Here is a 19,272-nt window from a genome sequence, read left to right on the forward strand (position 1 = left end):
AGTCCCTTCAAATCTAAGAATCAGGGGCAGTTAGATGAAGCAGTGGATAGAATACCAACCCTGGAGTCAGTGAGGAACTGAGTTCAAATCTAACTTCAAACACTTAATTAAGGCTTACTAGCTATGTTACTCTGGCAAGTCACTTAACCCCAATTGCCTTGCCAAAAAATCCCAAAAAATCCGAGTTTATGATTCTCTAATCAATTCTGATCCTCTTCATTTGTTGAAAAATTTTTTATTGTAAATCTAACCTGTTACTTCTATTATTATAGAGTTAATTAATATTTCTGTTTTGCTGTGTGGATCCCAAATTTAGGAAAGAATTCTGCTGAGTTGTGTATGTGCCTTAAAGGAGGACAGTGATGAAGGTACCTCTAATTTTAATGCAGTTACCAACAAAACCAACAACCAAATATTTTAAAAAAAGACAAAAAAAGTCCTCTAGAGAAAACCCAAATACAACACTTAACTTAGCAAAGAATAGGAAACAAAGTGATCATCTATTGATTAGGAAATAACTGTTTAAAAAATGCTATTTGGAGGAGGAGTGGAGATTTCTCATTTCATTGGTGTAACTATGTCAGAGGCAAAACTTTAATGGTAGTCTTTCTGACTTCAAGGTCAGTCTTTGATTCATTACAACCATACTGCCTTTCAGAATATTACTGTGCAAAAATATAAGAAATTCAGAGATATATAGGAAGATTTGTGTGAAAGGACACATGGAAGGAAAGCAGAAATAAGCAGAAGCAAAATACTGTATGTTGCTCTATGTTCACTTTGTTTCCTGCTCACCTCCACCCCAGGGCTTTGTCTAGATAATGATTACTCTATTCTGACACCAGCTCAATGACTGACAAGTCCAAGCCCAGACCCAACCTATCCTAAGAATCCTCAACCAGAACAATCACTTCACTCTTAGCTCATTTTATATGTTCCACCTCCAAAATGACATGTCTTGACACTAACTGTTCCAGTCTTCACAACAAATCGTCCAAATCTCCTGAATCGCAGCCCTACACCATTCGTCTGTTATCACCTCTCTTGCAAATGACCAAACTTCCTTTTTGATTTTCTTAATGTTTATTTTCTTCCACACTTCTCTATGTCTTCAACCCATTCTGTTCTTTTCTTCCCTATGGGAAGAAATAAACCTCTTCTTCCCTCACCTAGTACAATCAAAATCCAAGCTACACCAGTAATAAACAAGCAGCAAAGCCAGAATCTGAATCAAGCTAATTAAGTGCTCTTTCACCTATACCAGTGGTCAGAAAACTATAGCCTCATTAGCTTTTGTACAACCAGTCAACCAGTGAGCTAAGGATGGTTTGTACACTTTAAAATAAGTTTTAGTGTATCTTAAAAAAAAAAAAAAAAATTAAATTCTGGTTTACAAAAGCAGGGGGTAAGCCAGTGGTTCTCCAATCATCCTTTGCCAACCTCTGCACATGGAATACAATAAAATGTTTTAGGACCTACAAAAGTTTTTTGGATCCCAATTCTTGTCAGATTTGTTAGCTACCTTAACTAATATTGTATCATCCACAATTTCAATAAGCATATATTCTAGGTCTATCCAAGTCTTAAATACAATGATAATGGAATTGCAGCATTAAATTTATTATCTTGCTTTTAAAAATTCCAAGCTGTACATGATTGAGATTCAGTTTTATCGGATTTTTTCTCTTTTTCTTATATGTGGAAATGATCATATGTTGAAGGTTGTACAATTTCACGATAAATATCAGTGTCATTACATTATAATCTTTACAATACACACAAGGTTTGGAGTCTGGAAGGTCTGTTCTCAAGACACTAATTGTATGACCCTGAACAAATGACTTAAATTTTTTATTCCCTCAGTTTTCTTATCTGCAAAATGGAGATGATACAAATACAAGCACCTCTATAATGGCACCAATTGAGGCTCTGAATCAGGAACACCCGAGTTCAAACCCGGCCTCAGACATTTCCTAGTTGTGTGACTGGGCAAGTTACTTGATCTTGTTTGCCTCGGTTTCCATATCTGTAAAATGAGCTTGAAAAGGACATCACAAACCACTCCAGTATCTTTGCCAAGAAAATCCCAAATGGAGTCAAATTATTGGAGACAAAAATTTTTGTCAAATAATGCATTCTTATCCCAAAAACTGGGGTCTTTGGGTTTGTCAAACACTAGATAATTAAAGTTATTGACTGTTTTGTCCTTTGAACCTAACCTATTCCATTGATCAACTAGTCTATTTCTTAGCCAATACCAGATAGTTTTAGTAACCGCTGCCTTATAACATAATTTTAGATCTGGTACAGCTAGGCCACCCTTCATTTGATTTTTTTTTTTCATTAATTCCCTTGAAATTCTTATCCTTTTGTTTTTCCATATGAACTTTGTTGTTATTTTTTCTAGGTCATCAAAATAGTTTTTGGGAAGTCTGATTGGTATAGCGCTAAATAAATAAGATTAGTTTAGGAGCAGTTTGTCTTTAAGAAGCCTTCATCTATAGCACCTCATGACACCCTAATATAGAGGGCAGGGACTGTTATTTGCCCCTTCTTAACAGTGCCTGGAACATAGGAAGTGCTTCATAACTATTTATGAAGAATGTATATATTTGTATTGCTACAAAGAAGGTTTCAAATAATTGTATCTTGACTGACAGTTTACCTTTTTTCCTGAAAAATCTTCTAAATAGTACCTATGTCCCTTATATCCTAGTTATTATCAAACTTCACCCAAGAATTTAAAATATGTACCTTCCCTCACCTTATACCCCCCACCCCAGAAGTAGATTAGAAAAATATATTTCAAATCCTCTCAAACTTACTTGCTATGAGGGCTGGTTTTGCTTAATGGGAAAACAGGAGAACCAATGAATTCTTTTAAAAAAGATATCAACATATTCTTTTTTTTTTGGGGGGGGGGGGAAGGAGGGAGATACATTCTTCTAAAGAGTTTCTGCTCTCTAAAAATAACAAAGTGAACATAAGTTCCCCATTTCTCCAGGCCTTTACCAGCTCTATTCTGGACTCCTGAAATTAAGTAATATTACTAAATTCTAGTGGCTACCTACTCCCTTTAGAATAAAATACTATCTGGCTTTTCTATCTGGCTTTTAAAACAAAGGGTTTAAAGGGAGGCTCCTCAGACTCATCCTGGACTACTTCTCTTCAACTATTCCATCTTCTGGCCAACCTGCTCCTCCTCACATACCATATGCCCTCTTCCAACTTGCCTGTCTTTCCCCAGGATGTCCCCCATGCCTCTTTTTTTTTTTAAGAATACCCAATTTCCTTGCAAGCTCTATTTAATTACGCACAACCTCCAACATTCTTCAGACTGATCCCAGGTAGTACCTCCACCTTGACACTCCTCTCCAAAACTAGCCCCTATTTATTTTGTGTACAGGTAGTATTTACTTATCTGTCTACTTCCCCTACCTTCCAAACTCCCCTCAGGGGCAATTATTGTCTTTGTATTCCCAAAATCTAGCACAAAGTTTTTATGCATAGCAGGCATTTAAGAAATATTTGATAAAGAAAGCCATTAGCTGACATGCACATGGCATCATTTGATCCTTACGCCAGGGACAAATACATAAAAACAGATATAACTGATAGGAGGGAAAGCTAGATGCCAATCCCTAAACTGACCCCTCTGGTGGAAAAATAAATAACAGCTACCAATCTTCTAAAGAAAAAGGGATGGGATTCAGAGCCACTTTAAGAGTCCCATATGCCAATGAAAATAAAATATGTCTGCCTTTCCTTCCTGTGCTCTTGTTCAGTACTTTTATATCTACCTGAAAAGCAAGCTACATATTCGTGGTCCAAAATGGGAAAACTAACTTTCAACCTCTTCCCGAGTCACACATGTGAAGTTTCTTAATTAGGAAAACTATAAAAAATAGTCATAATAATTTTTAGGTCAATCAAATATTTCTAAATTCCTCTTCTGTGTCAAGCATTAAACTCACAAAAACAAAAATAAAACTCTGTCCTGGAAGAGCCGATTACACTCTAAGGGGATGGTGTTGACAGATAAATGCATAGAAGAGATATACAAAATAAATACATAATGGAAGGGGTGAGAACAGCATAGGGAATTAGGAAAAAGCTTCCTAGAGGAGGTAATACCAGAGATGGTCTTGAGGAAAAGAAATCTATGCCAGAGATGGAGAGGAAGAAGGAAAGAAAAGACTATCTTTTTCCTTTTCTATTTGTATCTCCAGCACTTAGCACAGTAATTTTCACATAGTAATCATTTAATAAATGTTTCTAATTCTTTCCTCTCATTCTAAACCTGTTACAATTCCACTTCAGACCTTATCATTATACCCTGAACAGTACCTTCCAAAGTCACCGGTAGGTAATCCATCTCAGTTACCAAATCCAATGGCCTTTTCCCAATCCTCATTCCCCTTGACCTCTGGGCACAATCTTCAGCTACATATTCTTTTCTCTCTAGGTTTTCAGTGTACCCTCTCTGCTAGTTCTCCTCTCTGACCCCTCCTCTGTCTTTCTCCTTCCAGATCACACCCTCTAAGAAATAATAGATATATCCCAGGGTTGTATCATGAACCCTCTATACTCCTTTTGATTCAGTGATCTCCTGTGGATTTGATAATTAAATCACCTCTATGCAGATTCTCAAATCTACTGATCTGTCTCAACCTTTCTGCACTTCTGAACATAAGAGGTACAGTTGATTGATTTTCAGTCATGGAAACAGAAGGAATGTTGCTTACAGGTAACAGCCAAAAGGTTAGTTTGGTTAGAGCACAGCCTGCATTGGGGGAATAGTTAGATAAAAGGGCAATGGGAGTTAGATCTTCTGACCTGTACTTTAGGACTGTCAATTCAGGAAATATGTGAATGACAAATTAAAGAGGGAAAAGACTAAATTCTAACAAAAAATCTGAATTGAACTCTACATTAAAGCCACATTGAATTTATTCACACATCTTTTTTCCTTGACTTTTTCATTTTCAAAAACTGCTTTTTTAACTATAAAATGTTTTTAAACAAGTAGTGATGATGCCATGTCCCCTTCTATTCTCAAACCAATTTTTTCAAAAGGGAACCTCTGAAGATTTCTAGGAAGTCATATTATTAGATCTGTGCATAAGGAAAAATTAGGATGATGGGAGGAGAAAATAGATCTAAATTCAAGATTCCCAAAATATTTTACTTCCCTGGACATTACTGATTGAAGAATTAATCTTATCCCATAATAAGTGATGTCAAAAGAAATGTAATAGGGATTATAGAATATAAAGCCAGAAGGAACCTTCAAGATCATATAGTCCAATCATAAAAGGCTCACAAAATGGGAATTAAGGCTTTCAAATTAAAAGACGGAGAATGAAAGCCACTCAAATGATATATCATCAATGCACAATGTTAGTCACACTGCAGAAATCTTAAATCCATTTAAGACTTTGATTCTTTGATACTTCTTTCATCAGTTTGAAAACAGTCAGTCAAGGTACATAATGCTAGGGACAAAAAGAAATGCAAATCCAACAGACTCTGCCACCAAAGTGTTCACTGTCTCACTTTAGAATGTACACTGTACATCTAACAAATAGTTCACATAAGGGATAGAAAGAGAAAATGGAGGTAATCTCAAAGAGAAGACAATGGGAGTTGGGGAAAAAAAGAATGGTAGTATCAGGAAAAAAGATACGCGCCGACACTGAAGAAGCAGGAGGCAGAGGTGAGGAGTAAGAACATTCTAGACAATAGACAATGAAAAGGCACAGAGCAGAGGAGGTGAAGTACATAGAGGAAAGTGTAAAAAGATTAGAAGTGTAGGAAGGGCCAATTATACTTTGCATACCAAACAGAGGTTTTCATATTTAATCCTACGGATAAGAAAGCCACTAGAGTATACTAAGAGAATATAAGGTATAGGAAAACTACTTTAGCAGCTGAGCAAAGAACTGATCTGGATGGACAATAAACTTCAAAAAGCATGTACCTCAAAGGAGAAGAGATTACTGGGTAATGATAGGAGACAGTCTAGAAGTGGTAGGGGTAAGGGCGAAGAGTGAGGGAAGAATCACTCAATTTCCTCACCACGACTAATCTGCGTTATAAATTAAAATGCAGGAGATTCTTGTTTCATTTTGTGCCAAAAAAAACCCACAAGGAATAAAAAAGGAAAAGATTTAGTATGAAAACAAATGTGCTTGCTAATTATGGAGCAAGTATTTCATGAAACACAATGGAAAGGTGAGAGATCTGGAGTGGAATGATATACTGAAAGAAAGGAGATAAAAGTTGAGAGGGATGGGAGTAAAGGAGCAGAAGGTAAGTAAAAGGAGTGAATGGGGTTTGTATGTGGACGATCCTGCATTCAAAATCACTACAATAGAGAGAATGTAAGGGAGTGTGAATGAGTTCAGAAAGAGCAGCCATGGCTGGAAAGAAGTCTTGTTGAGGGAGGCAGGTGATTAAACTGTTTCAAGTGCTCCTTTTAAGTTCCAAACCCATATATCATAATATGTCCTATGAGATTCAGGAGGCATTTTCTATGGGTCACAAATCTATTCCTCCCTTCCTATTGAGGTCCCTTCTTCACCCCCTCACTCTTTAGAAAATATTCAAATTTATTTAGAATCCCAGCTCTTGACACTTTATTATTTGACTCTGGATAAATAACTCAACTCTGGGGGTCTCAATTTCCTCAACTGTAAGATATCTCCTGAATCAAGGGTTTTTATCAAGGGTTAAAGATTGCCTGCTCTCCAAAATACAACTGCTGTTTTTTTTCCTCCTAGCTGGAGGATTTCTAAAAGTCTATGTAAAACATAACCACAATAAGTACATTTTTGCTTTCTGAAGCAAAAGCATTTTTGCTTTTCTGAACTTTGCAAAAGCAGTTTGTTTTTCTGTCCAACAAGAAATGAAAAGAAAAGGGCTTAAGTTGCCAATAGGGAGAATAAGGGTAAGGGGAAAAAATCCCTTTATAACAAATCTCACAAGACACAGCATTGCTAAAATATCCTGATTTCCAATCTTCAAAACATAAAAAAAGCAGCACCTCTATAATGTGCATTGGCTATAAAAAAATAACTTACTTCCAAGTCAGTAAGAGAATGCAGAAGGTGCATGACTATCTCCAACACTTACCTCACTTTCTAGCTGGAGCACATTTAGTGCCTACTATATACTAAGCACTAGATACAAAGAAAGGTAAAAATAGTCTACAGGTTAATGAAGTGTTGTTTTATTAAAGTGTTTGATAGTTTAGATGTCTTCTGGTTAAAATGTCTAAGATGTCAAAAGCAAGACCACCAGTTTAAGAAATAAACTATTAAAATAAAAAACCCTGAGAAAAAAAAAGTCAATTCTTCCTCCTACTCCCTGACTATACAAAGCACACACATTATTTTATTTTAATTACCAGCCATATAACTATTTTGTAGACTCGAATTGCAGAAAGCAGTGGAATTGCATATGGCTCTGCCATAGAATTTGTTAACAAGACTGAATCTTAGATATAGAGCTAGAAGGATCCTCAAAGAGCCCCATCTCCATTTAAACTCAGGTCCTTCTGACTTCAGGGCCAGTGCTCTATCTACTGTGCCATCTAGCTGTCCCCATCTCCCTTATTTTTCAATTGAGGAAATGCATTAGCATAGAAGCTGTGTTTACAAGAAGTTATTATACAGAACTTTTCTTAGTATTAGTAACTGGACTATTATAGTGATAATTCTATTTTATGCATCTGAGAAAAATCTTCATGATAATGCTAAAAACCAATTTATCTAAGAGGCAGCTAGGTGGCGCAGTGGACAGAGCACCAGCCCTGAAGTCAGGAGCCCCGAGTTCAAATCTTATTTCAGACACTTAATACTTCCTAGTTGTGTGACACTGGGCAAATCACTTAACAAATCACTTAACCCCAATTGCCTAAGGGGAAAAAAAAAAAGAATTCATCTAACAATTTATTGTGTGTTCAGCATTGCTAGACAATGTGGAGTAGAAAAAGAAAAAAAGATACTTTTTAAGTAAATAGATTTTTAAAAAAAGAAATAGTTTTCTTTGCAACATGGCTAATATGGAAATACATTTTGCATGTTTTCATCTGTATAACTGGTGTCAAATTGTTTGATTTCTCAAAGGATAAAGGGTGAAAGAGGAAAGATTTTTTTAAATGAATGTTAGAAAGTTTTTATATATGTTAGCAAGTTTAGAAATTGGAAAATATTTAATGAAATAAATATATATTTTAAAAATTTCAGACAGTTTAAAAATAAAAAAACAAGAATTTATCAAGTGCCTATTGTGAGCCAAGCATTGTTCTAATGCAATTTACAAATATTATCTCATTTAATTCACAACCCTGAGAAATAGGTGCTATTATTTCCCTCATTTTACAGTTGTGGAAACCGAAGCAGATAAAGATTAAGTGGTTTAAATCATCCAGCTAGTAAACATCTGTGGCTGTATTTAATCTATGGTAGGCACTGGGGAAAATAAATGGCTTAGGTAATACTTGTTCCTTGTCCTCGTGGAGTTTAGTAGGAGGGATTTAAAAAAAGATTGAGGAAAAAGAGCTAAGGAGATGAATGAATGAATGAAAGGTAACTCCAAGATTGAGTTTAGTTGACTGAAGGAATAGTAATCTCTGTGACAGAAATAGAGAAATCAATTTCAGATGGAAATATAATAGGTTTAATTTTAAGCATATTAAATCTATTCTTTATAATGGAACATACTAGAAAAAAGAGTTGTGGATGAGATTAAAGTTTAAGCTTTAGAAAGAAAAAAAGAGCAAAATGGTTGTCTAGAGGTGAGCCCTTTGCCCAGTCAATCCAGATAATCGCCAGCCTTCTTCCCAGGCACCCAGGCTAGGGATCATCTCTGACTGCTTATTCATTCTCTCTCTTCTCTCAATATTCATTCTGTTGTCAAGACCTTCATAGCAACTCTTCTCTGACACACACCCCAAACTTCAGGCCCTTTTCACTTCCTGCCTACTAGTGAGTCGGCCTGCCCACAAGTCTCTCATTCCTCTGTTTAGGAAAGACCAGCACCACCAGCCTGTACAATAAATACCAGAGGCTCCTTTTCTTCTCCAGGATCAAATAGAAAATCCTCTGTTTGGAGTTCAAAGCCCTTCATAATCGACTTCCCCCCTTACAAACAAACTCCAAACCCCCTCCTTCCTTTCCAGTCTTCCCACACCTTACTGTCTCTACTATTTTATACTCTGTGCCAGTGACACTAGATTTCCTGGTACTCCTCAAACAAGACCCTCCATATCTCAACTCATGACATTTTCCACAGGCTGTCGTCCCCCCATAATTGGAATTCTGTCCTCACTCTAAACACTACTGGTCTCCTTGGTTTGCTTCAAGTCCCATCTAAGATCCTACCTTCCATAGGAAACCTTTCCACTTTCCCTTAATTCCAGTGCCTTCCCTCTGCCCATTCTCTGGGATGTTATCTGCATGCTGCCTGCTTACAGACCATGATTTTTGCATCATGTCTTCCCCCCATTTCTTGAGGGCCTGACACAGATGGGTTTTACTGGGGTCCATCTCTTACTCCCTCCCACCTTTGTTCATGGTCTATCCCCTAAAATGTTTGCTCCCAGCTCTCTAGCCATTTAATTATGACCCAAATGCCTTTAGAGGTCTATCCCTACTTAGGTGGTCTTGGAAAGAGTCCTTTCACCTCCAAAGGCTGTTTCTTTTTCTGTAAAATGAGAAGACCTGCAAGTTCCTTTTTTGCTCTAAATCTTGATGATTCTATTCTTTGGCTTGTTGTATTACATCCGCTATGTTGGGGGCCTAAGTCCTGAATACCATTACACAAACATTTCAACTAATTTGTAATTAGTGATCATCCAAACAGGGCCTGTCTATACTCAAATTTTTATTTTTGCTTTGTGGAAAAATTCAATTTGTAAAATATTTTAAAATAAATAAATTGATGTTACTTTTGAGTCCACAATTATTCAAACCTGTAGCTAATAAAATTGTTATCTAGAGGCCCACTAAAACTTGATTTGATGAATTAAGAATCTACAATTAGAATAGTTTACAGCAGTATCAGTTTAAGTCATTTTTATACTTGGACACATTTTTTAAAAAGTAGGTCTAACATTACCACTTCAATCTTGTTAAGTAATGTTGTGCAATATTAGAAAGCAACAAGGTTTAGATGATCAAAAACTGGCTTTAGGAGTTTTTAAAATGCCACACACTGGCTTATACAAAGTAAGTCAATTAAATTCTCAATACCACAGATAAAGGAGGAAGGGTAATTAGATGGTACAGTGGATAGAACATCAGTCTTGGAATCAAGAGGTCCGGAGTTTAAATCCAATCTCAGATATGATTAGCTTTATGACCTGGGCGAGTCACTTAACTCAGACTGCTTCCCCCCACCCTTCTTTAAAAAAAAAGCTAGAGAAGGATATGGCAAATCTCTAATATCTTGCCAAGAAAACCCTAAATGGAGTCAGTAGTTGGACATGATTGAGATGCTTCAACAACTATAACTATCGACCTACTTTAGAGGAATAATTTCCTCAAGAGTTCCTTGCACCAAGGAAATCAAAAATCCAATTAAAAAAATTAAAGTTATAAATTTGAAGTTTTGCTATAGTCAATTATCCACAACTGAATCACACACATTGTACATTAACATTTTCTTTTACTTTTTCAAAGCATTTTGTTCTCATTTGAATCATGGTTATCTATGCATTTATCTTATCCATGCCTTCTAGACAATAACCTTGAGTTTTATGAACTAGCTTATGAGCATGTTCTATGTTAAACATAGCTAGCAGAGTGAATTGTAGCTGTTATTCCATCCTTTCAACTGTGTCCAACTCTTTGTGCTCCTATTTGGGTTTTCTTGGCAAAGATACTGAAGTAGTTTGCCATTTCTTTCTCCAGTTAATTTTTACAAATGAAGAAACTGAGGGAAACTCAGTTAACTAAGTTACTTAACTAAGTAACTTGCCCACAGTCACACAGCTAAGTGTCTGAGGCCATAATTGAATCCACAAAGATGAATCTTCCTGACTTCAGGCCTGGCTATCTAGCCACTGTGTCACCTACTAGCCCAAATTGTAGGTAGCAGTCTGAGTAAAACCAAATATACATAATTCAAAAACCCAAACCTACTTTTCCTTTCACACAGAATACTTCTCTCTACAACCCAAGTAGTGTTTATGTTATTATAAAATTTAAAGGGGGGGCAAATCTGCTGGAAGAAAAAAAACCAATATATACCAAATCCAAATGTTCATCTACCACTCCCAGAGTAAGTTATTGTAACAACATTAATACGACTCCTTGGTATATAAATTTGTAACACAGGTACATTTTAATTCAAGAAGTATTATTAAAGGTGCCTAAAGAGAAAGTTTTGTGTTAGGTACCGAGTATGTAAGACAAAAATAAAGTATTCCCTGTTCTTGAGGAATTTAACTTTCAACTAAATAATGTAACAACCAATTGGAATTACAAAATATTTAAATGGATTTATAATTTCATTAATATGGGTAAAATTTCCAACAATGCAGATCACTTACAAAGGTGTAGTAAGGAGACAAAAAGGAAAGCTCATTGAAGCAACTGAATCAAACCCTTCACACCTAACCCCCACTACCTATATTTCTTCCCCCTTTTATTTCTCAATCCATGATTATCTACACAACCTCCTTTACCCAAACATCTTTCACCAAAATGGCCAGTAACCTCTTAATTGCCAACTCTAATGTTTTTCCACTCAGTTCTCATCCTTCTCAGCGTTATCACCAGTGTTTTACACACTACTGACCACGCTCTCCCTTTTCTGGATACCCTTTTCCCTGGACTTTGGCCAGACTACTCTCTCCTAGTTCTCTTGCCCAATTGCTCCAAGTCTTTTTTCCTGAATTATCATCTATATCATATCCCATAACTATGTGTACCCCAAAATTCTGTTTGGGACTTTTTCTTTTCCTTTCCTACTCTCAGTAATGATCATTTCTACAAAGATGACCATTGATGTGCAGTTCAATTGCTTACTAGATATTTCAAACTGGGTTTCTCAGCCATCTCAAACTCAACATGTCCAAAACAAAACTCATCAGTAAAACCAAAACAAAACTCATCATTAAAACCCTTTCTTTTCCCCCATCAATCTATTTTTGTCAAAGGACAATGTAATTTTTCCAGTCTCGCTGATTTCTGATTTATAACCTCAAATTATCCTTCATTTCTCAAGCTTACTTACTACCCCTCTAATGTCCAATCAGTTGCCAAAACTTGTCCCACCCATCGCCACATCTCAAACTCCCATTCTTTCTTTCTGCTCATCTAGCTACCTTAATTCAGGCCTTTTTAATTTCTCATCCTGGTGTGTCTTAAGATCCTCACTATCAGATCATACTTTTCACACTATCAAAGCAATTTTCCTTAAACCTAGATCAACGATAAGATCCAACTCCAGTGACTTCCTAATGACTACAGGATAAAATATAAACTCTCTTTAGCTTTTAAATCCCTTCTCAACTTGGCCTCAAACTCTCACTGACTTAAAAAAAATTACAAATAAATAGATGATGACTATCATCCTCCCCCACATTTCTGTTCACCATCTGAAGTAGGCTTTTCTCATGTACACCACAGATTTCCCTCTCTTCCTTCAAGACACAAATCAAGTATCTTCTACATGAAGCTGTTCCTAAAGTCTCTCAATTGCTATTGTCCTCCCTTCTCTCAAATTACTTTGTATTTAACTACTTTATATTTTCTTTATATTTATTCTGTATACACTTCTATGTGGCCTTCTCTCCAATTAGAGTAGAACATCCTAGTGAGTAGGGATAGTTTCGTTACTGTATTTGTGTCTTCAGTGCTTGGAATGCAATAGGTACTTAATACATGCTTATTGCTTCCAAAAATGAAGACACCCGGGAACAAGCACAAAGAAGGGTGCTGGGAAAGAGAAAAAAAGGCTAGCAAAGTAGAGAATCAGAATAGGAGGCAGAGAAATATACAATGTGGCTAGATAATGAGAGAATGCCTAACAAGTGGGGAAAGGCTGAATAAAGTGTAGGAAATGAATGCAAGAGACTTGCAATGTCACATAGTTACTAAGTGTCTGAGACTGGATTTAAACTTGTCTTACCGATTCAGGAACAGTGAGCCACCTTGTTGCCCCCTATAACTACAACCTATAAAACTATATAACTACCCCTATAAAAACAATTTTGAAGATTTGTATAAACTGAAAAAGAGTAAATAAGCAGAACAAAGAGAATGAGCAATTTATACAGTAACAAAAAAACTACCATGAAAGTTCTTAAACACTCTGTTAAACACAATGAACATTCATGATCCCAGTAGAACTGATAGACTCAGGGCATAGAATGAGCAATATATTTTTGGACACAGCTAACTGGGAAATTTGTTTTTGATATATGTTAATAAGGATTTGGAGTTTTCCTTTCCCCATGGGATGACAAGTAAGAGAAGGGGGAAATAGTTTTTTCAACAATCACCAAATAAACCTTTCTCATTAGCCTCTCCCTTCTGGGCTTCCCCTCCAAATTTAAGGGTGAATGAGACTGGAAATATTAGTTTGCAAAGATTGTGAATGTCTTTAAAAGAATGGTGGTACAAAAGCAGGCAAGTTAAAAGAAATGGTAAATTTAGGAGAAAAGTTAATGAAATCTGTTTTGAGAATGGTGCATCAAAGATGCTTGATGCTTATAGGGCATCTGTTCAAGGAATAGAATAGGCCTGCTTGACTGGAGGCAGAGAAAGCCAAGTAGCATGACAAAGGATGGAAAGAAGGTGGGATTTAGATTTCAAGAGACTCTAAATCCAGACAGTAGGGAGTCATTTAAGGCCTTTCCTTAAGGGTGTGACACAATCAGACCTGCATCTTAAAAAGATAATTTTGGTAACTGTGTGTTAGGATGAAAAATGGAAGCAAGGTAACCAATTAAAAGTCAACTCAACTATTCATGCAAATGCAGTGAATAATCTATATTAATATGAGATCGACTATGAGTTCACTTCTACTCAAGACATACATTTAATGTGCTCAGTATGTTAATTTGTGCCATGTTGGCAAAAGTCACCTAATTAAACTTACTACCTCAAACTTTTTTCAATTTTCTCTCTTGCACAAACTAATCTTTAAAACTCATGACTCTCTACTGCCTACCATACAAAGTCCAATCTCCTGGACATAGTAATCAAGATCTGGCACTATTTACCCTAACTACTCCACTTCCTATTTTCACTGCCTCTCAAAGTAGTCTCTACTGTCAAAAATTCTATTCACTTCTACTTCTTACCATCACCTCACAAACATTTCTTTCACTTCCACTCCTCTCTTGTTTTACTGTCACCATCTCCCTTTCTCTCTTCTCTATACCTCTAAATTTTCTTCTTTATCAATCTGGATTGTGCCAATCACATTCTTCCTTCAAGTCCCAGTTCAAATCCTACCTGGTCCAGAATGTTTCTAACCATTTTTAGCCCACATTAATATCTCCCTTTTATTAATTTCTATAAGATCTGAAGCAGAGGCACCTAACTTTTTTTTTTTTTGGAAAGAGCTACTTTTTTAATTTTATTAAGTTTTTAGACCATACAGAAGAAAAGGTGTTGAAACCAGTGGAATCTTATGAATGATGACAGAAAAGTACCAGCTATACTAGTCCCTCCTACTGGAAACACCTTGAGATCTGGCAGAGGGCATTCTAGAAGCAAAAACTGTCTAATTATCTTCAATATCTCTTTAAGTAGAGATTAAGAACATAAAATATGAAAAATATTGATATCTCTAGTACTTTGGTGTATGTTATCTTAAAATTGTAAGGTTTAAGAAGGTAGAATTCATACCATTTTTCTTCCAAAGGAGCTGGGTCCACAATAAATGAAAATAAATACCTGTTGATACTTTTCCTAAATATGTTCTTCAGCTGTTTTCTATGCATTCTCTTAAAATTTAAAGTGATTCCTTGAGATAAAGAATCCTCTCCCTTTTCCTCCCTTAAAATCTTCCTAAAGTGCTTAGTACAGAGCTATGGACACATTAAAATATTTTTTGTTCCATCTAAATTAAGTTGCTCTCACCCAACTGCATTCTATTCCCCAAGACCTATAAGAAGTTTTAATTTATCTGTGCTCAAAAGTAGCAACAGTTACATCAAAACCCCAACCCATGTAAGTAGTACAGAACAATTGAGCATATGAAAGAGATAAAATGAGAATAGATATAGTAAACTCACAGATATAAAAAAAGAAAAGTACTGTTCTTTGATTACTCTAACATAAAAAATGTTTTAATTCCCCCAAAGCAAACATCCTGATATGAAATAATTTATGCCAAAGTGAGACAGGCCTAAATAATGGACAGAAGACATCTCTCAGGAAGATCTAAGTTCAAGTGCCACCTCAGACACATTGAATGATGGGTCAACCAGATTGGGTCATAACCTCTCAGTGCCCCAGACTTTTGTTGCACAACAGGTGCTAATTTGCATTAATAGAGGGAGTATCTCAATGGGAGGTCCCTACACCAATGAAATTACAGGATTAGATCCCACCCTCCCCAAAGTATAGAAATCCATGGTCTAAACAGCAACTAGGTACATCTAAGAGACCCTCAAAACAAGTGATATGAAATAAAAATAATTTATTTTTAAAATGAAGAGTCCTATAAAATAAGATTACCACAAATTTAGATAAATTAAATTTCTCTTTAATAAAAGTATGCTATATGAATCACGACTGGCTAATAGTTATCGAGTATTACAGGCAGAACCATTTCCTTAACACCCAATGGAGTCTTAAGTAAAATTTGTCTCCTCTATAGCAAATACTATACACAAATTGTAAACTCATCCTCAAGAACTACCATTTTGTTTCCAGTTTTAGCACCAATGCCAACACTCTACAGCAGTATATAAATACTTATTTTATTGATTTTAGTTCACACTTGGTCTTGATCAAGTCACCGAACCTTTTGGAACCTGTTTCCTCTATAAAAAAAACAAAAAAAACAAAAACAAAAACCGGGAATCCAACCATATGACCTCTAAGATCCTAAAGGAATGAGAGCATTCTTAAATGAAATTGCAAAGGGAGGAATGGGGAGGGAAGGACAGACATTGTCACTTCTCCAAAAGATGAGAAATTAATATAAAATGTATATAAGTTGGAAACAGTTCTATATTTATCCCTACCTACAAAAAATAAGTACTGTATTCTAGTGCTTCCTACCCTCATAATTACATAAGTCAGAGAGGGCCGTTTTATTAAAAAGCTTATTTTGATATTTGTTAGAAGGTCTGGTTCCTACCAAGGACTAAAGCTGGACTTGTAATTTCACTGATATTCATGGGGAAATTTTCTCTATACAGGTAGGTACCTTTTCTGCAAAGGTACCTTTTCTGCAACTTAATAGTCATGGAGAGAAATGCTCAAGGCAACCAAAGGTCAAGTGCCAAACACTACAGATATTAAGGGTAGGACCTGAATCCAGCTGTTTTAAGAAGCTCATATGTAAATAGCATAGTTTTTATAGAATACAGAAATCCCATCAACTTCAAAACTATTCTTTAAATCAGATGATCAGACAAAATTGTCTGTAAGACTCAAGAAGCCCATTTCTTAGCTATGACTTTGTTCTAATTTCTCCACCACAAAATGAAGTTGTACATTCACTTAGACTCGGTTATTAAGGATTCTTCCCACTCTAAAATATTAGACACATAGAGTCTTAAGCTTTACTAGTTTAAAACAAGAGGTTGAGTCATTTCACTCTCAGCATCCCTTCTAGTTGCTATTATTTATAATATTCTATTATTCTATTATATTCTATATATATTCTATTATAGTATTCTATTATTCATAAGTTTACAGAGAAGTATAAGATTTGCAAAACACTGCACATATTATCTCATTTGATCCTCACCAACAATGCTGCGAGGTAGATACCATGATCATTCCCATTTTACGGATGAGGAAAGTGAGGAAAACAGCTGGTGTTTGAGGTAGGATTTAAACTCAGGTCTTCCTAATTCTATAGCCAACGCTGATAGTCACTGCACCAACTATATCCATCTATCTATACCTATATATATTGTAGCAGGAAGAATGACTCAAGGAAACAGTTTTCCACTAGAAATCAAAATGAATTTTTAGATTTTTTTCTCAAAATCCACTAAAGAAAATCTGAGGGCAGGTTTACCAGATTCATATTAGTGACTATATAATGAAGTCCTATAATGGGTGGGTTCTAAACCATGTGGTAATTGCATTCATGCCTTAATTTCATTTATTTTGATAACTTTAGTATTTAAAAATCTCATAATGCCACTAAATATTTTTAAACTAAAATGTTTTCAGCCATCATGTTGTTTTTATAATTTTTTCCCCCAGTTTCACAAACACAAAACTGCTGGTACAACTGGACTTCAGCACTTGTTCTTTTGAAATCTCAATGCAAATAACTCAAGACCACAAGCAAAACACTAGATTTTGTAAAGTCCATTCAGGTTGTAGGGGTACTAAACTATATGAATCAAATACAGTCTCTTCCCTCACATTTTAATAATTACTTGGGGGGGGGGGCAGTATTCATGAGGCGGTACCATTGGAGAACGCTGAATAGTAGAAAATCTGGCTACCTGAATTGCATGTTACATAGTGTAATGCACATTAAACTTACAAAAGATGGGAGAAACAGTTTTTGAGAGAAATCAACTTAAATTGAAATGACCTGCAAGTAATTTAAGTATTTTTAAAAACGGACATTTTAAACGAGATTACATCTCTTTTGATAAACACACACCCACAAGCCAAGACAGCAGGCAGTTTTTTCAGTGTCATGCCCTGATGATGTCAACACCAGCTGGTACCCTCCTCTTGCTACCAAAAATACATAATTTCAGGCAGTTATCAATGGAAACGAAGCTGGATATAAAATAAAGCTTCACATACTCGATGCAACAGTTTTCAGCACTAAACATCTGGATGTACATACCGAGAGGCAGAAGTTTTTGCATGTGTAGGCTCAAACGTCCTCCCACCCATACTCTGACAAACAGCATTGCATTCTACGTTTCAATGCATAATATTGCGAAGCTCTTGTTTTAAAAAACACTCAAGAGTTCCCAGCAAAAGCGACCTTTCCAGTTAGGAAAGGAGCAAACACGCGGGTAAACTGAGGCACACGGGTATTTCTGTCGGGGGTCACACAGCTCGCCAATCCTGGAGGAAGAACAGCCGAGCGTTCTTCCTTTAAACAAATGTTTCCAGTCCAAAGAGCGACAGCTCCCATTCATCGCAGCCCGCGCCGCTCCCTCGCCGTTCCCGGCAGGAGCCGATTTAAAGTTCACAAAGAAAACGTGTTCCTAGCCAAGCCGGGAAGAACGGGTCTCCCCCGGCCCCGGGGTCGTCTCCGGCCCGGGCAGAGGACGCCTCCGGCAGGGATGCCCGCCCCGCCCGGGATCCCGGCCCCGGGCACTGAGCAGGCCCCACCTGGCGCGGGGGCGGGGCGGCCTCCAGGTGGCCCCCCCGCAGCGCGCGCGCCCGTGCACGTGCACACGCGCGCCCCCCGGCCCCCGCCCTCCCGCTGCCCTTCACCCACCTGGTCCCGGAGTTTGAGGAATACCATGGCGGGCACGGCCGCCACGGCGCACCATCCAGAGGACGCCTCCGCGCCCCGCGCCAGCTTGGGCAGGGGGCGCGGCCCGGCCGCCGAGAGAGGCGAACCGGGCGAGAGTCCGGTGAGGGCGGCCGAGGGGCGCGGGGCCGGGGGCGGCGGCCGAAGGGTGCCGCCCGCTGCTGCTGCTGTCGTTGCCGCTGCTCCTGCCGCTGCTGCCCCTGCCCCTGTCCCTTCTCCGCTCCTTCCTCCCCAGCTCCCGCCGCCGCCGCCGCCTCGGCCGCTCGCCCTGCCCCTAATGCCCCGGCCCCGGCGGCAGCATCCCAACTCCACTCCACAACATTACCGCCACCGCCACTCACCACCACCGCCCGCCCCGATTGGCCCCAGCGCGGGGGACAGGCCCAGAGTAAGCGGCGCCGGGATTGGCCGCGCCGCCTCCGGGCCCGCCCTCCCGCTCCCTCGCTCGCTCACCTTCTTCCCCCTCCCCCGCCGCCCCCAGCGGGGGACCGAGGCCCGGGGGGGGGGAGGGAAAAGGGGAGGGGTCGTGCGTGCGCGCGCGACCCCGTGCCTGGGCCCCGGAGCGGGCCTGGGAGCGGAGGGAAGGAGCAGGTGGAAGAGGGAGCTCCGGGGCGC

The 19,272-nt window shown here is 38.0% G+C and overlaps 1 protein-coding gene across 1 annotated transcript in view; it reads right to left on the bottom strand.

Moving 5' to 3' along the window:
• The window catches only part of ANKRD28 (ankyrin repeat domain 28), a 153,816-nt gene extending 134,903 nt beyond the window's left edge, over nucleotides 1-18,913 (bottom strand). Inside the window, exon 1 of the mRNA XM_031940271.1 lies at nucleotides 18,622-18,913. Within this exon, the coding sequence (XP_031796131.1) occupies nucleotides 18,622-18,648 (27 nt within the window). The 5' untranslated portion in view covers nucleotides 18,649-18,913. The remainder of the gene's footprint in view (nucleotides 1-18,621) is intronic.
• Between the last annotated feature and the right edge of the window lie 359 nt (nucleotides 18,914-19,272).

This window comes from Sarcophilus harrisii, chromosome 5 (genome assembly GCF_902635505.1).
Source record: "Sarcophilus harrisii chromosome 5, mSarHar1.11, whole genome shotgun sequence".
Lineage (NCBI taxonomy): Eukaryota > Metazoa > Chordata > Mammalia > Dasyuromorphia > Dasyuridae > Sarcophilus > Sarcophilus harrisii.